Source organism: Lynx canadensis, chromosome A1, assembly GCF_007474595.2.
Source record: "Lynx canadensis isolate LIC74 chromosome A1, mLynCan4.pri.v2, whole genome shotgun sequence".
NCBI lineage: Eukaryota > Metazoa > Chordata > Mammalia > Carnivora > Felidae > Lynx > Lynx canadensis.
The window spans coordinates 109,151,580-109,175,707 of record NC_044303.2 but is presented as its reverse complement, the minus strand read 5'-3'; the positions used below and the strand labels follow the sequence as shown (position 1 = coordinate 109,175,707).

The following is a 24,128-nucleotide window of genomic DNA, read 5'->3' as shown; positions in this document are numbered from 1 at the left end:
GACACCCATCTCACTCCAAAAAGGATATAAGGTGCTTACAAACATCTATCACTATAACAATGCATGCATTGAAAAATAAGGGGGGCGGGGATAAAAGGAACAGGGAGGGGAAGGGCGGCATTAGTGTGTTAGTGTTGAAACCATCATTAAATGGGTGGTTTCCTTATGGTGGAAGGAGTCTGGCGATTAAGGAATTCAGACATTGTGATTAAGATTCCATGTCAGTCTGCAACCTCAAAGTGTGCTGGTGTTCTTACTGGGCAGCCAAGTTGCTCCCTATTCTTGTGTTGTCTGGGGGTGCCGCTGATTCCCTTCAGCAGGGCCTGTTCTGAAAGCAGAGGAGAGCAAGCCAAGGGTGAAAAGCCTTCACCTCACTCTGGATGAGAAGCAGGTCCTCATCCCCAAAAAGGAGCTCAGAGTAGGGAGCAGAACATTTAATAAATGTTTGTTGAATAAATAAATGAGCGAATGTACACAGCCCTTTGTATTTTACCTCTTTATAATGTTTTTTGTTAATGTTTATTTATTTATTTTGAGAGAGAGAGTGTGTGTGTACAAGCAAGGGAGGGACAGAGAGAGAGAGAGAAGAGAGAGAGAGGATCCCAAGCAGGCTCCATGCTGTCAGGGCAAAGCCTGACACAGGGCTTGAATTCATGAACTGTGGGATCATGACCTGAGCCTAAATCAAGAGTCGGAGGCTTAAGTGACTGAACCACCCAGGCGCCCCTCTCTTTATAATTCTTAAATTTACCCTCTTCTTGGGGTGCCTGGGTGGCTCAGTTGTTTGAGCGCCTGACTTTAGTTCGAGTCATGATCTCACAGTTCCTCAGTTCAAGCCCGGCATCGGGCTCGCTGCTGTCAGGGCAGAGACTGCTTTGGGATCCTCTGTCTCCCTCTCTCTCTGCCCCTGCCCTGCTCATGCCATCTCTCTCTCTGTCTCTCTGTCTCTCTGTCTCTCTCATAAATAAATAAATATTAAAAAAAAGTCTGCCCACTTCTCCCTGTATGTATTGCCACTTGTCAGTTCAGGTCACCATCAACTGTCATCTAGACTCTGCACCAGCTCCCTCCCTATCACCTTCAGGCTCTGCTCCTCCTCCTCCCTCCTCCACAACAGACAGCCAGGGTGCTTTTCCTAACCCCAAAATGCTCCACCCAGGTGATCTGCCCCTGGGACTTCTGCAGCCTCACCTTTCATTTCTCCCTACCTTCTGCTCAACTGACTTCCTGACATTTTGACAAGGCCTAAAAAAATAGCAAAACTACTGAACTTTCAGCCTTTTAGTCAGTAGTTAATTCAGGTGTCCAATAGGTATCCCACCCTTCACCTCATCCTCACTCATCCCTAATGTCCACACAGTCTCCATTTGGACTCAAGGCTGGGGGGTGAGGAATGAGGGGCTTCTGTGTTACAATAATAATAACTTCGAAAAGTGTGCTTTATCTCTATATATCAAGATATCAGGATTTGTAAGCACCGTACCTAGCTAACTCCTGGCCCTCCGGGCATTTACACTAGCTGAAGCTTCTTGCCAAAGATAGAAGAAAGGAGGGTACAGTGAGGAGAGAAGCCGAAGTCGAAGCCTGCTGTCTCTATCATAAGGGCCTGCCCTAGACCTGCTGGGTAATTACAGCTCTGAAGGCCCTGGGATGCCTCTCTCCACCCTGTAATGACAGCCCGGCTTGTGCTGGCTCTGCTGTTTTGAGCTGCAGGGGTCCATGGGAGAGGGAGCTGGGAGGGGACATTCTATGGGGCCAGTCTTATTTTTTGCATTCACCGAAAGGACTCAGAGGTTTGGGGAGTAGTTTCTGGGGATCTACTTGGCCCTGTCCAGGGCAGGCCACAGAGTCCCGGTGATTCTGCCAGATTCTTTTTCCCTTTTCCAGGGTCATACACCAAGCTGGATGTGCACCAGACTACCTGGGAGGCCCTATTTCTGAAGCCGTAGGGCCACCACTAGGTGGCCCCACTTAAGCTGCACCTCCAGCCTCCTGTAGTTGACCTTGAGTCAAGTACTGGTCAATTGGGACACACCCAGTCTTTCCTCAGTTGCCTGAAGGTAAGAACTTGGAGTGTGGAGGGTGGTGGTCTCAGAAACCAGTGGATAGCTGTCTGCTGAATGTGCTGCAATGCACAGATGTGTATCAACATACGCAGTACCCTTTGTGAAGCATTGGTTGACCCTGGGAGCCCCCGCTCTGGGGAATTTTATGGAAGGATCAGGTGCTCATAAATCCTGGCCAGGCCACCATAGTTGCTGTGGTGGTTGCCAGGGTTTGCAAGAGTCATCAGTGAGACCTCAGCACCAAGCAGTGGAGCCTACCCCCATCACTTTACCCAGAGATCACAGGTAAATGGGGGAGGTCAGGGGCAGGCTGAGGAGGCCTCTGTTTAGAGGGAAGCTGTGCATCCACACACCGGTCATCCAGTTACCTATCTACCCAGCATGGGTTTTTAAAAAAAATTTTTAATGTTTATTTTTGAGAGAGAGACAGAGTATGAGTGGGGGAGGGGCAGAGAGAAAGGGAGACACAGAATCCGAAGTAGGCTCCAGGCTCTGAGCTGTTAGCACAGAGCCTGATGTGGGGCTTGAATTCATGAACTGCGAAATCATGACTTGAACTCAGGTTGGATGCTTAAGTGACTGAGCCACCCAGGCGCCCCACAGAGTGAATATTTTTGACATCCCTTCTGGAGAGACACTAGGTCCTTCCCTTGGGATGGTGGTGGTGGGCAGACAAGTCTAGTCCCCCAGGTAACATCTGTAATGGGGGAATGTGGGGGGGGGAGAAAATAGAAATGACTGGAAGGTGTTCATTTCATTTCCTGAGATATAGAAAATGCTGGAGCGGAAACAGTTCAGGGGTATGGGTAGTGTGTGGGGAGATAATTCACCTATTAAGTGGCTGCAAATAAAAGGCTATGTGAGTCTGGAGGGGGCCTGGGCTAGAGATTCAGAACGGAGAGTCATGGATTTACCCCACAGCCAGTAGTCCCTGGAGGGCATGAGAGAATGTCAGATGCAGTGGGTTGAACGGTGGCCCCTAAAAAGATATGACCATGTCCTAATACCTGGACCCTGTGAGTATGAACTTATTTAGAAAAACTTGACAGATGTAATTAAGAATCATGAGGTGAGATCATCTTGATTACCTAGGTGGGCCCTAAATTCAGTACCAAGTATCTTTATAAGGAATGAAGAATGAGTGGGGTCCAGGACTCTAACGCCCTGTGGAGGATTTGGCCAGAGCTTTCACTACTGGTGTGTGATGGAGCAAGGCATTAAGAAGACACCCATCCCTTCGTATAGTCAGCAAATATTTATTGAGCCCAGTTCTTTGAATGGAGCTGAGAATGTGGTAATGGGCAAAAATATACAGTTTGTGTTCTCCTGGAGGCCCTGGGCCAGTGGGGAGACAGACATTAATCAAACAATCATTCAATTATATCAACTGTGGCAAGTGTTACAAAGTGCTCAGAGCATGAGAGGCTGTTAAAGGAGGTTTTGACCTGGTCAGGGATGTGAGGCAAATCCCTCTAAGGGGATGTGAAAGATTGAATTGGAGAGGAGGGAAATTTTTCTAGACAAAAAGAAAAGCATGTGCAAAGGCCTGGTAGTGTGGTGAGGAGAGAATGGTCAGTTAGAGGGATGGGAGGAAGGTCAGTGTTACTAGAGAAGTGAGCAGGGGCAAAACCATGTGGGGCCTTACAGACCACCTTTGGGATTTTTCTTAAGAACAATGTCATTTACTAAGCTGAGACTGATGGGTTCAGACCTGAATTTTGAGGTGATTGCTGTAGCTGCAGTGTGGATGGATTGAAGAGAGATTTAGGTGGCCAAAGTGAATGGACATGAGACCTGGAAAGATAACATCTGGGGGCAAGGCAGAGGGAGATGTGATTCCCAGGCTTCTGGTTAGGTACCCAATGGAGGGTGGCTCTTTCAGTGAAGCAGGGAATTAGAATGTGGGTGGTGTGAAAAGGAGAAGGGAGAGAGCTGGGATTCGGTATTGGGCATGTTGTGAATGAAGTGCCTGTGGACACTCCTTTGGAGACATAGACTCAGCAGGTAGTTATAGGAGTCTGGAGCTTGGGATTCAGAGCAAGTGTAGAGAAGTGAGTCACCTGTGTAAAGGAAGAAATTAGAGAGGAGGAAAGTAGGGTACCTAGACCTGAGCTTTGAGGACCCCCCCAAACTTTATGGACTAATGAGGAGAGGGGGAGAGGAAGATGTACTGGGAGGTTAGAAGATGGGGCGGTGGTGGCCAGAGAGGGTAGTGGAAACCAAGGGAAACAAGTGTTCCAAGGAGGCAGTGGTCAGACACTGCAGGGGAGTCAAATGTGGCTGGGGGCTTTGGCAGATGAGAACTGAAGATAGACTATTGAATTCTGAGACTTGGAAGTTATAGAGTTTATTGGGACCTGGTTTGGTGTTGTAAGGATACCAGAAGGCCTGCTGTAAGAGCCTGGGGGAGGGGTGGGGGGGGGGAGAAGTGAGGACAAGGATTGAAACACCACTGTTTTCAGGTATTTTGCTGGAGTTGAGAAGACACTGCAGTAGCTAGTGGAGTTGAATGAGGGTTTTGTTTCCACAGTAAAGGGTTACACCTACTTATAGGTCAAGGGAAGGATTCAGTTGAGATGGAGGGGCTGAACACTCAGGAGAGAGAAGGCATGATCTACAGGGGAAGCTCCTGAGAGCAGGGAGAGGATGGGCGAATCTGGATAGAGGGGGGCTCCTGTGGCATAACAGGATGTAGCAGATGAAGGAAGGTTTCTGTTTGGTTTTAGCTAGGCTCTGGCTGGCTGCTGACGCAGGCCGGAACAGTGGCTTGTTCCGTATTTTATGTGTAGTTCTATGTGTGTGCTCGTGCCTTCCCCAGGTCTGGGCTGCCAGCCTGGACAGAGTGCCATAGGGAATATCCCCACACAGCCTGGGCGGGGAGGCTGGGTACCTCCCACTCTGGGCTAGCTCCCTGATGAGATTCTCAGACCGTGTTTCCCCTCATTCATGACCAGGAAGGTTCACAGAGCAGGCGTGGGAACCTGCTTGTCCGCCAGGGCCTCCTCGGACTCAGGCTGAGATTTGCCGCATCCCAGCCCTCATTCCTTCCCAGACGGGACTAGGTAAATGAGGTGTCCACTGTTTTGGGTCCCTGTTGTATGAAGGGGTTTGGGCAAACCAAGAATTGGCCCCAATATGCCATCCCAGCCACCTCAGTCTTTCATTGGCCCCCTTGTCATCAACCCATCACCCACAGGTAAGTCACCAGGAGGATGCTTGACACAGGAGCTGGGGATAGGCTGAATCCCTTTGGGAGCTTGGCCCTGTGGGTGGACCCCGGGTCCCTCATTTTCTTCAAGGTCTTCTCCACTGGTCCGTCCGCTCCCCCGATAGCCTGCCTGGCCCGGACCCGTGTGTCCCCCCTCCTCCCCAACCTGAGGGTGGTGATGATGGGGGCGGGGTGGGCGGGCAGCAGGAGCCCGTGCGCCCAGCAGGACCACTGAAGAGAAGGGCGGGAGCCCAGCCGGGGAAGTCCGCCCGGGTTGGGAGGCGCTCCCCACCTCCTCGGCGCCAGGATCGGGTCGCGGGCCCTTCTGCAGCCGCCAAGGGACTGGGAAGGAGGGAGGGCCGAGTCCCGCAGGTGGAGCGGGGCGAGGGGAGGCGGGCGCGGCGTACGTGCGGCGAGCGGCCGGCGGCATGAAGGGCGCAGATAGCGGCTCCCGCCCGACCCAAAGGCCGCTCTTTGGCTCTCGGCTCCCGGCTCCGGCGGGCTTGGCAGCCCAGACCTTCCCGGGGGTCGCTGGCGGCGAAGACCCCCGGCCGAAGCTGTCCGGGCGCAGAGCCAGCGCCCCGGCCGGCCGGCTGGGGGCGGGAGGTGGGGACGTGGCGGCGGCTCAAGCAGGCGGAGCCGGGCCGCGGCGGGAGGCGGAGCCGCCCCGGGAGGAGGCGCCGAGCGGGCCGGGCGCCGCCGCGGGAGGTTCTGGAAACGCCGGGAGCTGCGCGTGTCCAGGTGAGTGCCCCGCCCGCTCGGCCGCCGGGTCCGCGGCTGGGCTCGCGCGCGGGCCAGGGTCGTCGGGCCGTGAGTGCTGCCGGCGCGGGGCCGGGAGTTGGGGGCCGGGGGTCGCGCAGCCCGCTTCCCGCAGCGCAGTTCGGGCCGCAGCCCGGAGCCCTCCGCCCTGTTTCTCCTCCCGTCTGGGTTCCTGTCCCGCCGCTTCCCCGAGCTCAGGGTGGTGAGGTCAGCGGCGCCCTTCCTGCCGGTCCCTGGGCGTCCGCGCCGAGCCGGGCGGGGTGGAGAACTTGGCCGCCCTGCCTCGGCAGGCTCCCCGGGAACGGCAACGGGAGGCCTGGCCCCGAGTGCGGCCAGAGGTTGGAGGCAGAGGCGGTGCCCTCGGCTGAGCCCCGGGGGACCGCTTAAAGTTAGCGAGGTCCGCCTTCCTCCCTCCAAAGGGATGGGAGTTTCTGGCTTTAGCCCGGCGGGGTCCACCTTGGTACCCATGAAACAGGCTGTTGGTTGAGAACAGTCCCCCCCCCCCCCATAGACCTCTGTTTCCAACCTGCGTTATTTTTCCTCAGAAGCTGCGTGGACCTCTGGTAACTAGTTAACTAATTCAAACGGACCCTTCGGTGTGTCAGAAACTGCAAGGAGTTGCTAGCTCAGTGCAGCAGACAGATTGAAGACTGGGAAAGTCCAGGTCCAAAACAGTGTGGTAAGTGTGGTGTTAGGAGGGAGCATCAGGCTGTGTGGGTCCTTGGTAGGGGGCAGGATGCGTCAGGCCAGAGGGCTTCCTGGAGGAGGTGACTTATGAGCTGGCGTGGTCAGAAGAAATCTGAATAAGGGTAACCTGGACAGAGGAACAACCCGTGTGAGTGGGAGCAGACCTGTATACTCTAGAAGAGGCAAGGGACATTTAAGGGGATAGCTGCCCATGGGCCCTGACCGCCACAGTTTGAAGTGAGAGGACAGTGCCTGGTACTGTGCCCTGCATTTGGATTTGCCTCAGCATGAGCCTGGATCAGGGCACTTCCAACTTCAGGACAGCATAGGTAGGGCCCCTGGCCTTGTATTCTAATATGACATCTTTAAGATGGTGTGCAACATTAGTGTTCATACCAAGACCAAAACTGGTGTCTTGTGCTGTAGAGTGAAGCCTAAGGCATGTGCTTCTTAATGTATACCGTCTGAGGCCTGATAGCCTCAGCCCTTTCTCAGGAGTTCCTGGCTCTGAGAGCAAGGGTTGGGGGATATCATTTGTAGCTGAGGACATTCTCACATGTCCCTGATGATGCCAAGATCTGCTGTCCACCTAACAATGTATAGAATGTTTTTGCAAGCTACTGCTGCTTCTCACCCTAGATCACATCTGGAACAACAGGTTTCATGATTTAGCTCTCTATTAATGCACCAAGATGTCCTTTGGCTTGTGTTTAAGCTGCCACTGAAGTGTCTAGGTGTAGTCTCTCACTGTGCTTCTGGGCCTTAGAGCCCAGGCCTCTTCTGTTCACTTGAACACACTTGCAAGATGTTTGGGCTTTGAATCCTTTTCTTCTAGGCCTTCTTATTCTCAGATGGCCGAGTATGTCTTCTGTGCGGCCCAGCCAAGGAGGCCACGTAGCAAGGATGGAGTGAGTTGGCCTGGGGCCTCATCCCAGAGATGCTGTCATAGTGGGCCACCCTAGTTCTCTGAGAGCCCAGCATGCAGACATGATGATGGTTAGGCATTGCCTATGACTTGTGATAGGCCTTTTTACCCAGTAGGAGGCTCTGAAATGGGGTGCCCAGGAGCGTGTTTACTTTGTCATTGGTTTAGCCTGTACACAGCTGATCTCTGTTCATTTCCTGAGTTCCTCTACTGTGCTTGGCTTCTGCTTTGAGTGTGCCTAGGGCTGGAATTAGGAGAGAGAGAAGGAGAGGGAAGTGGTGGTGATACTATCCTTGCCTGTGGATAGCTCATAATCTCCCTGAGATTACTGCTTCATGCTGGCAGCTGGTCCTGTGGCAGAGGAGGAGCTCAGAGTGTGAGTACTCATCAGTAGGAGAGACTGTGTGGGTGCAGCCCTGAGGAATGACTAGGGTGAGGGATTCTGGGGTCTACTCATTTCCTAACAGAGCCTTACTTTTTACTCTGCTCTCCCACATCCATGGGAAGTTCTGAGGCTGGACGCAAGACCTTGGCCGATTTGTGGCCACGTTGGCTGATAGTGTACATTGGGCTGATGGGTGTGTCCCTGGCTCCTGGGATCTGTCAAGAGTTTAATTTTATGCAGATGGTCATTGGCAGGAAATGCTGTGCTGCAGGCACGTGCAAGCCCAGACAGAGTGCTAGAGCGAGAGTTGGACTTGGAAAACATTGCTTGAAGTGCCCCAGAGTGGGACATCAGCGTGTTTTAGAGGGAGAGGGCTAGTGGCTCCTGTGGTCTCTGGGGTTTGCGCTGGGGATGTGGAATGAAGGGTATACTTTTTATTCTCAGAAGGGGTGGAGGAGAATGAAAAGCCTGGACTAGACTTTTTGGAGCCCTAGAAAAGGGTTTTTACACAAGTGGTATTATTGCAGGGCAGAAGATTAAGTGTTTGGGTAGTGAGTTCTCTGGCTCAGATTGGATCTGTCTGAGCCTGTTCACAGACCAATATCTGCTGTAGACCTTTTAGGAAGTGCATTCTAGAGTACAGCCTACTGTGTACCAGGTACTCCTGAGGGCCAGGGTGTGGCGAGATCCTGAGGCCTGGTACTTGTAGGAACTCAGATCCATTAGGTCAGAGGTATAGAAATACAGGAGATCCTAGAGTATTAGTCCAGTCCCCTGCCTTTTGCCAGAGAGCTTTGTTTCCTAGGTGACCTGTAGAGCCACTGATTGGCCTGTTTCAGGGTTATTCCCTGATAGTGTGCTCCATTATGTCTGACTCTGCTCTCACCTAAATTAATGTTTCGTTTCTTTTGGCCCTTGTGGGATATGGAGATTGCCCAATTTCTGCCTTGTTTTCATCTTCACTGTCCCTTAGGCTGAACCTGAACCTTCTCCTTTTCTTTCTTTCTTTCTTTCTTTCTTTCTTTCTTTCTTTCTTTCTTTCTTTCTCTTTCTTTCTTTCTCTTTCTTTCTTTCTTTCTTTCTTTCTCTTTCTTTCTTTCTTTCTTTCTTTCTTTCTTTCTTTTTTACTTTTTTTTTTTCAACATTTATTTATTTTTGAGACACAGAGAGAGACAGAGTGTGAGTCACGGGGGAGCAGAGAGAGAGGGAGACACAGAATCCGAAGGAGGCTCCAGGCTGTGAGCTGTCAGCACAGAGCCTGGTGTGGGGCTCAAACTCATGAACCATCAGATCATGACCTGAGCTGAAGTCAGGAGCTTAAGAAAATGAGCCTTCCAGGCACTCCTGGACCTTCTCATTTTCCAGGGATTAGCCAGACAGCTGGCCAATCCAGGTCTACTGATGTCCCTCTAGTAACCTTGGTGCCAATGTCTGGTGAAAACTGCTTGGTGGTAGGCTGCCTGTCAATACTTGTCATCTCATTCAGTCCTCACAACAACCCTATAAGATGTGGGTCCTAATGTTATCACCATCACATAGGTGGGAAACAGGCTCAGGGAGTTCTGTAACTTGTATAAAGTCACAAAGCCAGGAAGTGATGGGGGAGGTGAGATTTAACTTGGAGTGGTTTGACCCCACTGTGGGTATGCCTGATTAGATAGTACTGCTTTGCCCTGAACTGGGCTGGTTGGTCATTTGTGAGTGCTGTGATGTCTGAAGCAGGAGTGACTGCTCGCTTGAACTTGAGGCTCCTTGTTCCTATCTTCTGGGCCCATGCTGCTGTCCACCTTTTGGTGGGATCAAGCCAGGTATATCATGAAGCTGCTTTGTGGACTGTGATACAGTCCTTGACCTGGGCAAGCCTGCTCTGCTTGGTCAAAGTGTGGCTCCTCCTTTTGGGAGACCCTTAGGCTGTAAGACAGCAGATGTTACTGAGTGGGATTGAATGGTAGCAGTATCTAGCAGAAAGTGTGTTTTGGGTTTACGTCAGCTCTGCCATTGACTGGTGGTAGCATGTCAGGTATACAGGAAACCTCTCAGCCCCACTTGCCAAGCTTCTATATCTGAAATCAAGATGATTATCTAGTTTGCAAGACTTTGGTGAGGATGAGATTGTAGAAATGGAAGATTTTTGGAAATGTAAATGGTGGTTGGCTTAGTTCCCAAAAAAGCAGTGCCTGAGGCAGAGCTTAAGTGCTTAATGCCTTACTGGAAGGTGCAGGGCAGCAAGGGTAAGGGAAGATTAACCAGAGGGAGGGAAGGATGGAAGCAAGCTGGCCAATTTGCACAGAGACACAGTCATTGTTCAGCTGTGCCGAATATCCCTGGGTGATCTCTACAGAAACTCCATGCTGCAGAATAGTTTGTCATCCAAAGCCTGAAGAGGGAATTCATCTGCTGACCTCCTTCTGTGTTCTGTCTTCATTGGTCAGAGTTGCCTCATAAGAGTTCTCTCCCTGCGGCTCCTTGGTTGCACTACCAGGGCCCTCCAGCAGCCACTGGGGAGCCAGTGTGGCACTTCTGTGGTGTGTGGAAGTAGGAGGAGGAGCCAGAGATTTGGGGCCTGCACAGTCGCCTTCACTGGGTCTGAGGCCCAGCAAGAGACCCAGGGTCCAGGAGACTGGTGAGGCCAAGAGAGTGTGAGGTGGTACATCAGAAGCATCCTATGTAGTGCCGTGTGGGTCTTGTCCTTGTGTGTAGTTGCTTATGAGTTAGTCTCACTTAGACTGCCAAGTCTCTGCCAAGACCCTGACTGAAGATCCAATTTGGTCTTTGCATGTTGATTTTTACAGCCTTCTCTACTACTTCATTGCTTGGCTATTGAAGCAGGAGGCTTTGTAGTTTTGATGGTACCCAGGTGGGAAGTATAAATCAACATGTTCATATACCTGATAGTGAAGTACAAGTATGGATATAGATGAACATCTGGGTTTCAATGAAGAAAATCCTCAGCGAAGAATATTTTCCATGAAAAGTAGCATCTGAGGCTGGGAAACCTAGAGTCATGAGATGGGACTGGAGTGGGCTGTAGGGCCATGTTGTACAGAGTCAAAAAGACCCTGGGGATCAAGGAGTTTGGACTTTATCCTAAGAGCAGTGGAGAGAAAGACCACAAGAGGAGCTGCAGTAAGCTATGCTGGCTACTTTGTAGAGCAGAGGTTGGTGGGAGTTGGGGGGTGGGGTGGCGGTGCACCAGATGTGATGACAGTGAGTGTAGGTAGGAACCAGGATGGCTGCGGGAGGGAATTGGAGGTGGCTCAGACCACGGTGATGACTGAGGCCTCACATTGGGTGAGGAGAGAAGGGTGCTTCTCAACCTTCTGGGGAAGTCAGCTTCTGGTCCTATTGGACATCTGTATGCTTAAGTACCCGGGCCTCCCCGAGCTTCTGCACAGCTCACAGGTCCTCTTGACTCCGCCATCCCAGAGTTGGCCACACCACTGGGAGGCAGGACCACTGGGGGGCGCGTTTTGCTCCTTCACAGAAGGCAGGCAGCTTCTTGATTAGTGCCTGGCAAGACTTGCTTGTACTCAGCAAACCCATGTTCTGTCTCTAGGCTGTTAAATACATTGTTAAAATTCAAGCTGTTGCATTTGGGTTGCAGCTGCGAGCTTGGCAGAGGTTCATGCCTGATGAGGTAAGGGGAGAAGCTAAGGACTCTGCTGGTTTGCAGCTGGAAACCTCTTTTCATGGCCATTTGGCCGGATTGTAAATGTCCTTTCCAAAGAGCAGGCTTGTTGGGGCCTCTGTTGTATGTCTTGGAATTGCCCTGTGCTTAGAAACAGTGCTGGTCACCTGGTGAGTGAATCACTGTCACTGGGGTGTTGGTAGGCTTTGGAGGATCTACCTGTGGGGGTCCAAACTTGGGACTTCATATGCATACAGTGTCCATTCTTAAACAATCCATAACAATCCACTGTGTGGGAAAAAATGTAAAATCTTGTGATATTGTTTCTGACTTAAGTCTGTGGCAAAGAATTATTTGTTGGGTGCCTGATTTGGGCCAGACGTGTTCTAAACTCAGGGTGCAACACACATAAAATTGCATGTTGGTTTTCTCCTCAGGCTCGGGTGCCACTTTGTTTTTTGTTTTTTTCTTTTTTTTTTTTTTTATTTTTTTTTTTTATTTTTATTTTTTTTATTTTTTTTTTTTTTTCAACGTTTCTTATTTATTTTTGGGACAGAGAGAGACAGAGCATGAACGGGGGAGGGGCAGAGAGAGAGGGAGACACAGAATTGGAAACAGGCTCCAGGCTCTGAGCCATCAGCCCAGAGCCCGACGCGGGGCTCGAACTCACGGACCGCGAGATCGTGACCTGGCTGAAGTCGGACGCTTAACCGACTGCGCCACCCAGGCGCCCCAGTTTTTTGTTTTTTTCTAAAAGGAGGTTTGACATTGCCCATTTCCAGGACTATTCAGCATGGATTTCTGAGTGTTCCTGGAAAGGCTTTTGGGAGCACTGGACACTTTATGGGGGCACTGGGCATGCACACACATTCCCACCTACTGTATCCTATCAAGCTTTGGGTGTGGGTATGAGATCAGATTGAAGGGCAGGCAAGTAGGTGGTTGGCCTTTCCCACACTCTGGGACAGTCCTTCTTGGATGCTGCTTCTTCCCAACCTGACCCTAGTTAGTATCTTTTTTAGTACAAAGTGTTTAGGGTTCAGGGCCAGGATCAAGAGAAGTGTTGGGGCTCTAGGGTACCCCTGCCTGAGGTGGTAATGTTGGTTTTGGCAGTCTAGGGGCTGCTTGGGAGTAACTGGCTCTCTGGCCAGTGGAGTCATCTTGCTCTCCTCCATCACAGCAGGACTTTGCAAGCGCTTAGCAAGCCATTTCCCAGAACCCCATTTGAGATTCTGTGGGGCTCTGCCTCCAGGCTGGTATTTGTGGATGGGCTCAGTCTAAGCCAGATAGTGCATTCCAGAGAAATGACAGCTGGAATTCATGTAATGAAGGAACCTGGTTGCTTTTTGCTGAGTGCTGTAAGCATGAACCATGGACTGGATCACCAGGGTGATTTGAAAGGAAAGGAGAGGCATCTCCCTCCCTTGAACTTGTTACCCGATCTCTGAAGAGATATGCCACTGCAGCTGGTGACACAACAGGGGGAAAGCGCTGGGCTCCCCCACTTCTGGCCGTGTCTGGTCTGGTGTCTTGCCTGGGCCCTGGTCTCCCACCACCCCATCCTGACAAGGCAGTTGGCTGGTCTCTCACTGTCCACAGATTAACAGCCTCTTGGCCCTGAATTTTACTGTTCCTTCTTTTCACATACAGAAGGTGCTTTCCTGAGCTAGTTAAGCCTCTTGAGGTATAAGGAACAGACACTACTCCCTGTACAGGGGGCTCATGTGAACAAGAAGAGAGGCTTTCAGAAATCCTGGGGTGGTGATGCAGCATGGTGAGGCCTGAGAGGAGATGTGTGGCTGGAACACGGAGGGCCTGGGCTCCACCTGAGGTCTGACGGCCTGCTCACCTTCTCTCAGTGACTTGCTCTCCTCTGCTGCCCTAACTCCATAAATTGGTCCTTTAGCCCAATACCCTGCAGCAGGTTCTGGCCTAAAAGATCTTGGTCTGTGTATCTCCTGGTCCCCAATATCGAGGGCACTGATGGGCATGCTCATAGCTCTGCAGACATTTAGCAGGGACATGAACAAATGCGGCCATTTGCTTATTCACTCCTCTTAATAGAGGAACTGTTTTAGGGGTAGGGATTGTGGTTGGGCCTCTTTGAGCCTAACCTGGAACTATAGTAGATTGGAGTTTCTTCTGAGGTAAGGAATGATAGTCTTGGCTGTGTGTGTCTGATCGACCATAGCAGGCAAAACCCTGATGAACTGGCATTAGCTCAGACTTGGAATTCAGTCAGGTAAGGCTTACGTTTTTGGGGGGAAGCATTTGTATTTTCTTCATTTTCCTTGTTTTCTCTTAGTACATTTCTGGGGGGTTTGGCTGAAGTAGAGCAGGAAGAGAAGGGGCTGGCAGAGTGGGGACTCAGATGGGAGCTGGTCATTCAGCATGCTCTGGGCTGCGTGGCTGAGCTGGAAGACCATGTCCAAAGCTTTCGTTGTATACTTAGGTTCACTGCCAGTGGAGCTTGCCCCATGTTGTGCCTGCTGCCTTCAAAGCTGAATTGTGCTATTTCTAGGCTGACTAGAAGACAGAAGCTGATCTCACACCATGTCAGCTGCCTAGCCTAGCCCAGAGCTTTGGATTTGTGTGGATGGTTCATTTTTGTATCCCTGGTGCCTAGCTTAGTGGGTAGCCCGTGTGGATCTTCAGTAAATATTTGTGAATGTGACGTGCCAGTGGGGATGGTGTCTGGTGAGGTGGCAGACAGGAAGAGTGGTGTCTGCCCAAAGTGCCTGCTTCCCAGACTGCGTCTGCTGTGGCCAGGTGCACACTGTCAAGGGGAGCGGTTTTATCCCCCTGCTAGCCAACAGCTGCTCTATGCCTCGTTTCGGATAGGGGCTCCCTGCTGCATACTGTGTCAAGTTCTCTCCCTGTTTCTCGTGTACTTTCAGTATTCTTGTGTGCCGAAGTTACCTGTGTGTCCCCAGCACCTGGCACCATCCTGAAACACGTGTTGGAGAGAGAGACAAATAAGTCAAGCAGGCTGTGAAATGACAAGTTGTGGGCCAGAATCTTGGACTGATAAGCTATTAGAATCAGAGGTGACTGCCTCCCACACAATTCAGCCTTTCCATGTTGCCTTTAGATACCAGGAATCTAGAGGGCAGGGTCTCTCCCAAGGGTGCATGGCCTCCCAGAGCAGGGAGCATTGAGCACACATCCCTCGTACACCTTGGCCTCGTTGCATTGCTGATTCTGAATATCCTCAGTTTCTATGTACTAGGTCAGAGTTTTGGCATGTTTGGCAATGTCTGTCTGTGTGCACATGTGTAAGTATCTCTCACCTAAGTTACGTTTTTCAACTGTTGATCCAACAGCTGTCACTTGAATGCCTTGCAGACACTACTCTCTGTGACCATGAAACGCTGGGTGTCCACATTGCTCGTGGCCTGGTTTGCTGTCCTGGGCCATGTGCAGGCTGAATTCTTCACTTCCATTGGTATGTGCCAACAGGACTGTTGTCTCCCTGAGCAATCCTTGGCTCAAGTGCCAGGGAATATCACCGCCTAAGTCCTGTTCTTACTCAAGATGGGATGGCTCACCCACTGATTTTGAACAGTTCAGGGGAAAGTGGAACTTGTGGAGCTGCCGTTTCCCCTTCCGAGGCCCTGGTGACCTGAATGTCCTTCCTAGGAGCTAGCTGTCTCAACTGGGTCTCCTCCCTGAAAATTGCAGGCTGCTCATGGGTTTCCTGGCCTTTCTGACCATCTTTCCCCAGGGTCAGAGAGTGGTTCTGAGCAGAGAACCCTTAGGATGTCCATGCCCTGGTGACAGGATCCAGCCGGTGGCAATAGGAGAATGAGATTTGTGGCTTCTTCCTGAAGGCACTCCCAGTGCGCTTATCTCACTGGCCGCTTAGAGCCTCCGCCTCTTTCTTACTGAAACTGGGGGCCAGGACCCTGTGAGTGCCTATGTCCCCTTTAACTTCCACGTCCCGGTGATCCCATGAGAGTTGACATGATGGTGGCCCAGAGGACATACTTCTGTGCTGGTGTTCTGTGCCCCAAGGAAGGAGGCTGGATGCCTCTCATCTGTTTCTTACTGGTTCTGCCTTTTTTCTTTCTCTGCAGGGCACATGACCGACTTGATTTATGCAGAGAAGGACCTGGTACAGTCTCTGAAGGAGTACATCCTTGTGGAAGAAGCCAAACTCTCAAAGGTTAAGAGGTATCTGATGTCCTAAATCCTTACCCTCACCCCCCCCCCCCCATAACCCCCCTAGGGTGCACATAAGAGGAAGCCCTTGAGAGAACGGTGAGGAGCTGGCCTGGAGGTTACTTCATGCCAGTCCTCTGGAGTGACTCAGTGCTTGGGTTAAGGACTCCATGCTTTTCCCTTTCTATTTAAGAGCCTTTTTACATACATTGGTGTACCCATCCCTTGTCTAGATTAAGGGGCTTGCATGTGTTAGTGAGGAGTTGCTGTTTTCATTTTCTGTTGCCTCTTGAAGGGTCCTGAATCTCACCGGAGAAATTGCCATAGGTTGAGACCTGTGTGAGTGGGCGTGTTAGTCTTCCTTTTGTTTTGTTTCCTCAGCTGGGCGGACAAAATGGAAGCCTTGACCAGCAAATCAGCCGCTGACCCTGAAGGCTACTTGGCCCACCCTGTAAATGCCTATAAATTGGTGAAGCGGCTGAACACAGACTGGCCTGCGCTGGAGGACCTTGTCCTGCAGGACTCAGCCGCAGGTGAGGGACGGTGAACGTGTACTGGGTGGGCCATTATGTCTGGGGAGTGTGTATCTGAGCCTGTCCTGGGTCTGAGGGTGTTGATGGGCATGTGCAGTATGTGAACATGTAGTCCTATGTTCTCTGCTCATCCACCTTCTGTGGTGCACAGAGCCCTCTGGCCTTCTCCCCTCTCTGTGCAGACCTATCAGTTGGCTGTCCTTGTTTTTAATATGTAATGTAATTAGGTCTTGCCTTTTCCTGCATTTTCATTTCCTTTTCGGGGGTACTTTTTTAAATCATGCTTTACTAATATGTTTTCATAGAAAAATTAGAAAACAAAATAATCATGTAAGAAAATTACAATTCTTTTTTTTTTTTTTGATTTTTTAAATCTTTATTTATTTTTGAGAGAGAGAGAGAGAGAGACAGAGCATGAGCAGGGGAGGGGCAGCAAGAGAGGGAGATGGAGAATCCAAAGCAGGCTCCAGGCTCTGAGCTGTGAGCACAGAGCCAGATGTGGGGCTCAAACCCACAGACAGTGAGATCATGACCTGAGCTGAAGTTGGATGCCCAACCGACTGAACCACCCAGATGCCCAAAGAAAATTAAAATTCTTAATCTAGCTGGTTGGTGATAAGCACTATTAAAATTATAGTCTTCCAGGGTGCCTGAGTGGCTCAGTCATTTAAGTGTCCAGCTTAGGCTCAGGTCATCATCTTGCAGTGTGTGAGTTCAAGCCCTGTGTCAGGCTGTGTGCTGACAGCTCAGAGCCTGGAACCTGCTTCAGATTCTGTGTCTCCCTCTGTCTCCACCCCTTCCCCACTCACACTCTGTCTCTCTTTCAGAAATAAATAAACATTTAAAAAATTAAAAAAAAATTTTTTTCGGTCTTCCTACACTTGGATTTACATAAAAAAAAAATGGACCCATACATATATTCCAGGGGATGCAAACTTACTTGCTTTGAGGGACCAAATGAATTAACAAAAGTGAGTTAAGTGGACTGGGTAGTGGGGCCAGCATAAGCTAGGGATCATGGGCCTCATCTAAATCCATTTCCATTCATATATTTTAGAAATAAAACATATCCAGGAGCACCTGGGTGGCTCATTCAGTTCAGTGTCTGACTCTTGGTTTTGGCTCAGGTCATGGTCTCATGACGGTTTCAGGAGTTCGAGCCCCACGTTAGATTCTACACTGGTAGCGCAGAGCATGCTTGGGATTCTCTCTCTCCCTCCCCCACCTTCACTGTCTCTGTCTCTCTCAAAATAAATAAACTTAAAAAAAAAAAAGGAAATAAAATGTATCTGTAGGCAGATTTGTGCCGTAAGCGTATAGTGTTTTTCTGAATTTTCAGTTTCTCTCTATATACATTAAATGTTATATGACATGGTTTTTTGTATTTTTATTTTTTTAAATGCCTATTGATTTATTTATTTTTTGAGAGAGAGATACAGAGTGTGAGTGGAGATGGGGCAGATAGAGAAGGACACACAGAATCCAAAGCAGGCTCCAGGCTCTGAGCTGTCAGCACACAGCCCGACGCAGGGCTCGAATTCACAAACTGCAAGATCGTGACCTGAGCTGAAGTCGGACGCTTAACCAACTGAGCCACTCATGTGCCCCAAATGTTATAAAACATGACTTTAATGTCTGGACAGTAATAAGTCAAACTGATCTAGTGTAAAACTGGTCTAGTCAGTGGAAGTGGGATTGTTTCCAAATTACCAGCAATCGTGCACGTACATCTTTGTGCCTATCTCTGATTATTTTCTTAGGATAGATTCTTAGAAGTGGTTTTTGCAGGTCAGAGTCTGACTTTTCTTAAAGCTGTAACTATGCTTAGTGCTTTTTACTATGCTGGTATTTTCTGTGCTCTAACATTTTCCTCTCAGCAGGAGATGGTGGGGCAGGCACGGATGTGGGCCCCCCTGACTCTAGCCCAGAGCTTAGCCTCCTGGACTCACTGCCTCTTCTCCCTGAGTTGGGAGTGCTGATTAACTTCAGACTGGTTGTCTCTGGCTGAGGGAGTTCAGCCCATGTGGCCAGACTGGGCTGGGCTTGGCTGGGGGCAGGGTGGCCTCTGGGGAGGGATTGGTGAGTTCAGCCAGGCTGGAGCTGTGCCCAGTGAGCTCACTGCCTCCAGAAGCCATAACTGCCTTTCCCAGCCCCCTGTCTTCCAGCCTGGGGCTGTAGCTAAGAACTGACTGTTCTGTCTGCACTGTCGTAGAATAAGAATAAGCCTGCCGGGGTGACCTTCTGCTCCCCAGTCTTGCTGTCTACACCCCAATCCCCACTGTCAGCATCTGGTTCTTTTAGAAAACATTATAATTACCAGAAGGCACACAGGACAGGCCTAGAGAGCAATAGGTTGTTTTCACCTCTGACTTTGAGAATTCTTGCCTCTGAGATGAGGGGGACATGCTGATGGTGTGGCTTTTTCTAAGGGCATGTTTTCTTTTTCCTGAATTCCAGACTCTTAGAGTTCCTGACTGTGCAGCCACGAGGAACACAGAATTACAGCTTCTTGGTCCTTGGGTCCAGGGATGGTTAGAAGTGGGTGTTTCAGTCTGAGGTTGTGAAAGTAGGTGGTCATGGGTACTGCTGTCCTGAGGAAGAGGCCAGGGAAGAAAGGGCCTTGGAGCTCCCCCTCCCACTTTTCAGCTCACAGGCAGAATTGAAACCCCTGAATCAATCATCTTGGAAGGGCCTGGCCTCCACCTGGAGGCCTGAAATTGTAGTAGGTGTATATCTTGCTGAAGAGCTAGGGCTTGGAGCCCAAGAATAGCCTCCTTGGGTACTTCTGTGGTCAGGAGCTGTCCTGGCTTCAGCCTGGGGTCTTGAGCACTACACTCTGGGAGCTCATGCTCTGAGCTTACTGTAGGTCTGAGTGGCATGAGTCCCCTAGAGAGAGAGCCAGAGCCAGTGTGGTCTCTCAGGGTAGCATGCTGGACTTGGACAGCCCCACCTCAGTGCTTGGCCTGGCCAGATGGTCCCCCAGTCCCTAATCTGGGGGGTGGAGACAGCACCAAATGCTTCCAAGACTGTCATCATCACCTTTCTGGATGATAAGGGCCAGTGATCAGTAATGAGTGGCCAGCTGGTTCCCTGAGTTGACCACCTTTGCCCCTTGGGCTCCTTAACCTGGAATGGGGGCTAGAAATGTGTTTATCTGGCCAGCCCAAGGATCCTGAATCCATGTGATTCATTTTCCACTAAGTGGTCAGCAAGTCCTCCCTGAGTCGTCTTCTGTGCCCTTTTCAGTTGCTGTCTCTGTCTTCTGTCCCTTCTGTCTCTACCGGATCTGAGTGCTTTGGAGCCAAGACTCCCAGACTCTCACATGTAAACCAGTGTGTGGGAACATTTTTGTTCATTCCAAATGAGCAGTCAAGGCAGACAGTACAGTAAGGAGTAAGAAAGGAGATGTCTTAGGGGTCCTGGGTGGGTCACTTCGTTAAGCGGCTGACTCTTGATTTTGGCTCAGGTCATGATCTCCCGGTTCATGGGATCGAGCCTCGTATCAGGCTCTGTATTTGTGGCACGGAGTCTGCTTGAAATTCTCTCTCTCTTTCTGTCCCTCCTCCATTTGTGTGTGCATGCTGTCACTCAAAATAAATAAACTTAAAAAAAAAGAGATCTCCATGGACTGGAGTTATCAGGGTGGGCTTCCTGGAGGAGGGGCAAGCAGCCTTTGAGGGAAGGGGCAGGGAGATTGCACTAGTTAGAAACCCTCCAGTGGGTACCTCTCTGATCCCAGGTGGAATTGTGCCCTTGGATCAAGGGTAACTTCTTGTTCTCACTCTCATTTGGAAGGTTTTATTGCCAACCTCTCTGTGCAGCGGCAGTTCTTCCCCACTGAAGAGGACGAAATGGGAGCTGCCAAGGCCCTCATGAGACTTCAGGACACATACAAGCTGGACCCAGACACCATTTCCAAAGGGCAACTTCCAGGTACCTTACCTCTCAAGGCTTTACCTGTCCAGTGTGTGTGTGTCTGTAATGGCATCTGAACAGGGCTGGAGCTACTGCCAGTTTGTGGTTGGCGGACTGTCAGGCATGCTGTCAGCGCTGGTGGTGATCTGTCTTGGGTTTCCCATGGTGCCAGTTCCCTCACTCCCTGGCAGCCGCCTCCCGTCAGCCCCTCCTAACCTGCCTCCCACACCCTCTCCTCTCCCCTCTCAGAGAAAACTAAGGCTGCTGCTCAGGACCCCTCAGCCTCTGCCCCCAGAGCACTGCTCAGATCTGCTTTCAGACCTGCTTCTGTCCCCACACCCTCTGATTTCTTTTTGCCAAAGGCTGATCTCTGGACTCACTGCCCTGCGTCCTCTGTGTCCTCAGTTACAGTCTCTGCCCTGTTCATTCTTGGCCCACCTCTCTTGGCTCTTATCTGTGAACTCACATGCACTGTCTGTTCTTACTCATTTTACAAACCCCTCCCTCAGGATTCAAGGCCCTTTGAGTCTCTACTGCTGATGGATCTCTTTGCCCTCCTGGTTAGATTGCTGGATAGCCATCCACATGGTCTGCACTTCTTGGTTCCCATGTCCTCCTAAACATGCAAAGTCTGGCTCTTTGCCCCCCATCCGCCAGTCTTGCCCCTGCCAGGTCACCAGTGGCCACTCAGCTGCTAAAGCCAGTGGATGGGTTTCAGGCATAATGTTCTTTAACTTTTCAGCAGCAGTTGGCACACTGATTATCGCAGTGTTCCTGATACTCTCGCTTCTTTGAATTCTGGGGCACTGATCTCTCTTCTCTTTTCGGCCTTTTGTGCGCTCTCTCTCACTTTTGCGCGCTCTCTCTCTCTTTTAAACAGGCCCCTTTCCCATGATTGCCTCAGTATGTTTACAACACGACATATTGGGCTTAGGGGACTGTTAGAGACCAATAAGCCCAGGGATTCACTTAGACCCTATTAGACCTTTGATGCCATTCACCTATGGGACCCTGGAGGAGGCATAAGCCCAGGGTATCACAGTGTGTGGGAGAAAGAGGCACTCTGTTGTTGGCTAGTCAAGGCTTAGAGTTTTGGCCCTGAGGAGTCTGGTGAGTCAATGGGAAGCAGTGTAGACTTCTTATTCCTGCCTCAATCAGGTCTTGGATCAAGCCAGGCCATGAGGCTAGAGAGAGAAGGCCTCTCAGGGCACCTGCAAGATCTGTTCACCCTATAGCTGTGAGAATGTTTGGTAGGAGGAGAGAACCACACTCAAGCATTGACTTTATACATGTAGTTAACAGACCCATGCATGTCCTGGAGGGAGAGTGAGGGGTGGAAGGGAGTTCTTCCCCGGGATTCTTTTACCTTGTGTTTTTCCCTAAGCACCTTCTCCAGGTGAGCCCAGCCATTGCCATCATTTGAGGCATCACCTGTACCTGGATGACATCCAGATTTGTGTTTCCTATCAAGGCTTGTCTCCTGAGCTTCCAACCAGTGTAGGCAAATGCCTGTGGGGCATCTCTACTTGGGTGTTTTCTGGGCACCTCCAAAGTCACATGTTCCAAACTGAAATCCTCATCTGCTTTTGAAATGCCTCTCCTCCTCCCTCACTCCTTACCTGAGCAAAAAGCACCTCCATCCACTGGCTGCCCAAGTCAGAATACCAAGGTATGTGGATTCTACCTCTCTTATCATGTCTTCTTTACTTGGAGGCCCTGACTCCAGCCTCATGGAGCCTTATTTCTCAACTGTATTATTGAAATATGTCATTTTGACCTGTCACGTCACTCCTTAAAAGCACTCTCCGTGTAGTCACAAGCACATATCTGTTTATATCAGTTCCTGATCACAAAGCTTAACTTTAACTGCTAAACCCAAATTCCACCTATGTGTGATCTTTGAGTCTTGCATGGAGCCCTCTCCCTCTCGTCCTTGTCCATACTGCGTATTAAATTTGTACTAAGCTACCTACCCCTCAGCTCCTTTGCCCATCCCACACCCTCTGCAGAAGTACCTTTACCCACATCTGCTGGGTCTCATGTCTGATTGCCCTTCAGTACTCAGGTCAGCCGGTACTCTCCAGGGAGCACTCTCCAGCAGGTAGACTTTTGATTGGCTTCTGGGGAGGATGCTGAGTATCTGGGAGCTATTGTTGACATTCTTGGCGTTTGTGAGACATGCTGATAGTTGCTACTGATTATTAGCATCCTGGGGATCATAGAAGACACCTTTATGCATTATCTTGTTGAATTCTTGTTCAAGTCCTCTAAAATTGATGGTGTTTACTTTAGACGTAAGGGGGCTGAGAGAGAGGCTAAGTAACTTATTCATAGTCACACAGCTGGTGGTTGCCGTAGTGAGGCCCACATAGACCCAGCTTTGTCCATCTAGCTCAGCTGCTGTGTTATACTGACTCCATCACTGTTGGTTCCTGGGCCTACAGAGCCAAAGATCTGTGCAGGCCCAAGGATGATGGCCAGGGGCTCAAGGAACCCCTTCATCTCTGGCCTGTCTACTAACTCCACCTACCCTCCTCACCTTCCTATCCCATGTTGTCTGTTGCTGAGCCATCAGGGCAAACAGACCCCAGTCTCTGAAGTACCCAACCCATTGCAACAGGGGTTTTATTGTGGACAGAGCCCCATCTTGGACATCAGGCAGAAAGAACTCCCTCTGAGGCAGCTCTTCCATGTCACCCATGCCTAAGTTGTTAAGAGAGTTAACGGAGATTCCCTCACTTTCCAGGGAGGGTCACAGCTCTTCTTTCCTCTTCGTGAGACCTGCTTTCTCATCATTCCCTGAGGAATTCACTCATGGTCCCTCCCACTTTGCCCCCACCCTAAATCCTACATGTTTCTGTAGCTGGCATACCATATCTTGTCCTTGACTTGAAACTACCTTGTCACTGTACAGTGCTGAGCCCAGGCAGGACCTGTAGAATAGATGCTCACCAAGGTCCCCGCCACCTAATGGTCAAAGCTGACACTGCAGGCTTGGCTCTTGACTTCCCTTGGCATCTGCCCCACAGCACTCCTGGCATTGTTTGTGCTACTACCTCTTAGGTCCTTCTCAGTATTACTCTTTGTCCTTTCTCTGCAGGTGATCTGTGGGGTTCTGACCTTAACCACCTTCCCTACTCTTGCCCTGTACTCTTGCTGGAAGTGATTATCCTCATCTGTGGCTTTAGCTGCCACATAAGTTCTTTGTTTTATATTCACCTAATTTTTCTCCCTCCAAGTCTGTCTGATATGGCCAGCTGCCCAACAGATATCTCCTCTGTGGCTCACAGGACCTTCATACTCTTCTGAATACTACTTTCTGGGCTTCCTGGGTTTCTCCACGACAAAGGCCTCTTCCCACATGGGAGAAGGGGAGTCTGCGGCTGGGAGATTGGCTGTGAACTCCAGTTTGAGGCAGGACCAGCCTCTCTGTGCTCACTTTGAAGTGCATGGTCTGAAGCCATGGTGGAACTCAGCTGGGATGATGCCCTCCCACCCCCCACCTTCCACTCGTCCAGGCTTCCTCAATGTGGGTATCTTTCTGCCAGCGCAGAGGCTCTTTGGGGACTGACCATTGGCCTCTCCTGCTGCAGGAACCAAGTACCAGGCAGTGCTGAGTGTGGATGACTGCTTTGGGATGGGCCGCTCAGCCTACAATGAAGGCGACTATTACCATACGGTCCTGTGGATGGAGCAGGTGCTGAAGCAACTCGATGCTGGGGAGGAGGGCACCACAACCAAGGCCCAGGTGCTGGACTACCTGAGCTATGCTGTTTTCCAGTTGGGTGACCTACACCGTGCCCTGGAGCTCACCCGCCGCCTGCTTTCTCTTGGTAAGGATGTTCTAGGGGAAGGTCAGAG

The 24,128-nt window shown here is 50.5% G+C and overlaps 1 protein-coding gene across 14 annotated transcripts in view; it reads left to right on the top strand.

The window, feature by feature from the left end:
* The first annotated feature begins 2,041 nt into the window (after window positions 1-2,041).
* The window catches only part of P4HA2 (prolyl 4-hydroxylase subunit alpha 2), a 38,145-nt gene continuing 16,058 nt past the window's right edge, over window positions 2,042-24,128 (top strand). For 3 of the 14 annotated variants that reach the window (XR_004343498.1, XR_003969363.1, XM_030317693.1), the window contains exons 1-7: window positions 5,957-6,015; window positions 6,579-6,712; window positions 14,982-15,103; window positions 15,735-15,831; window positions 16,201-16,352; window positions 20,148-20,285; window positions 23,861-24,100. Coding sequence is in view for 9 of the 14 variants with exons in the window: in XM_030317693.1 (XP_030173553.1) it covers window positions 15,022-15,103; window positions 15,735-15,831; window positions 16,201-16,352; window positions 20,148-20,285; window positions 23,861-24,100 (709 nt within the window). In the remaining 5 variants the exon portion in view is untranslated. Of the gene's footprint in view, window positions 2,061-4,991; window positions 5,263-5,938; window positions 6,016-6,158; window positions 6,241-6,578; window positions 6,713-14,981; window positions 15,104-15,734; window positions 15,832-16,200; window positions 16,353-20,147; window positions 20,286-23,860; window positions 24,101-24,128 lie in introns of those variants that run through there. The other 11 variants (XR_004343500.1, XM_030317730.1, XM_030317720.1 and 8 more) reach the window with 10 other exon arrangements.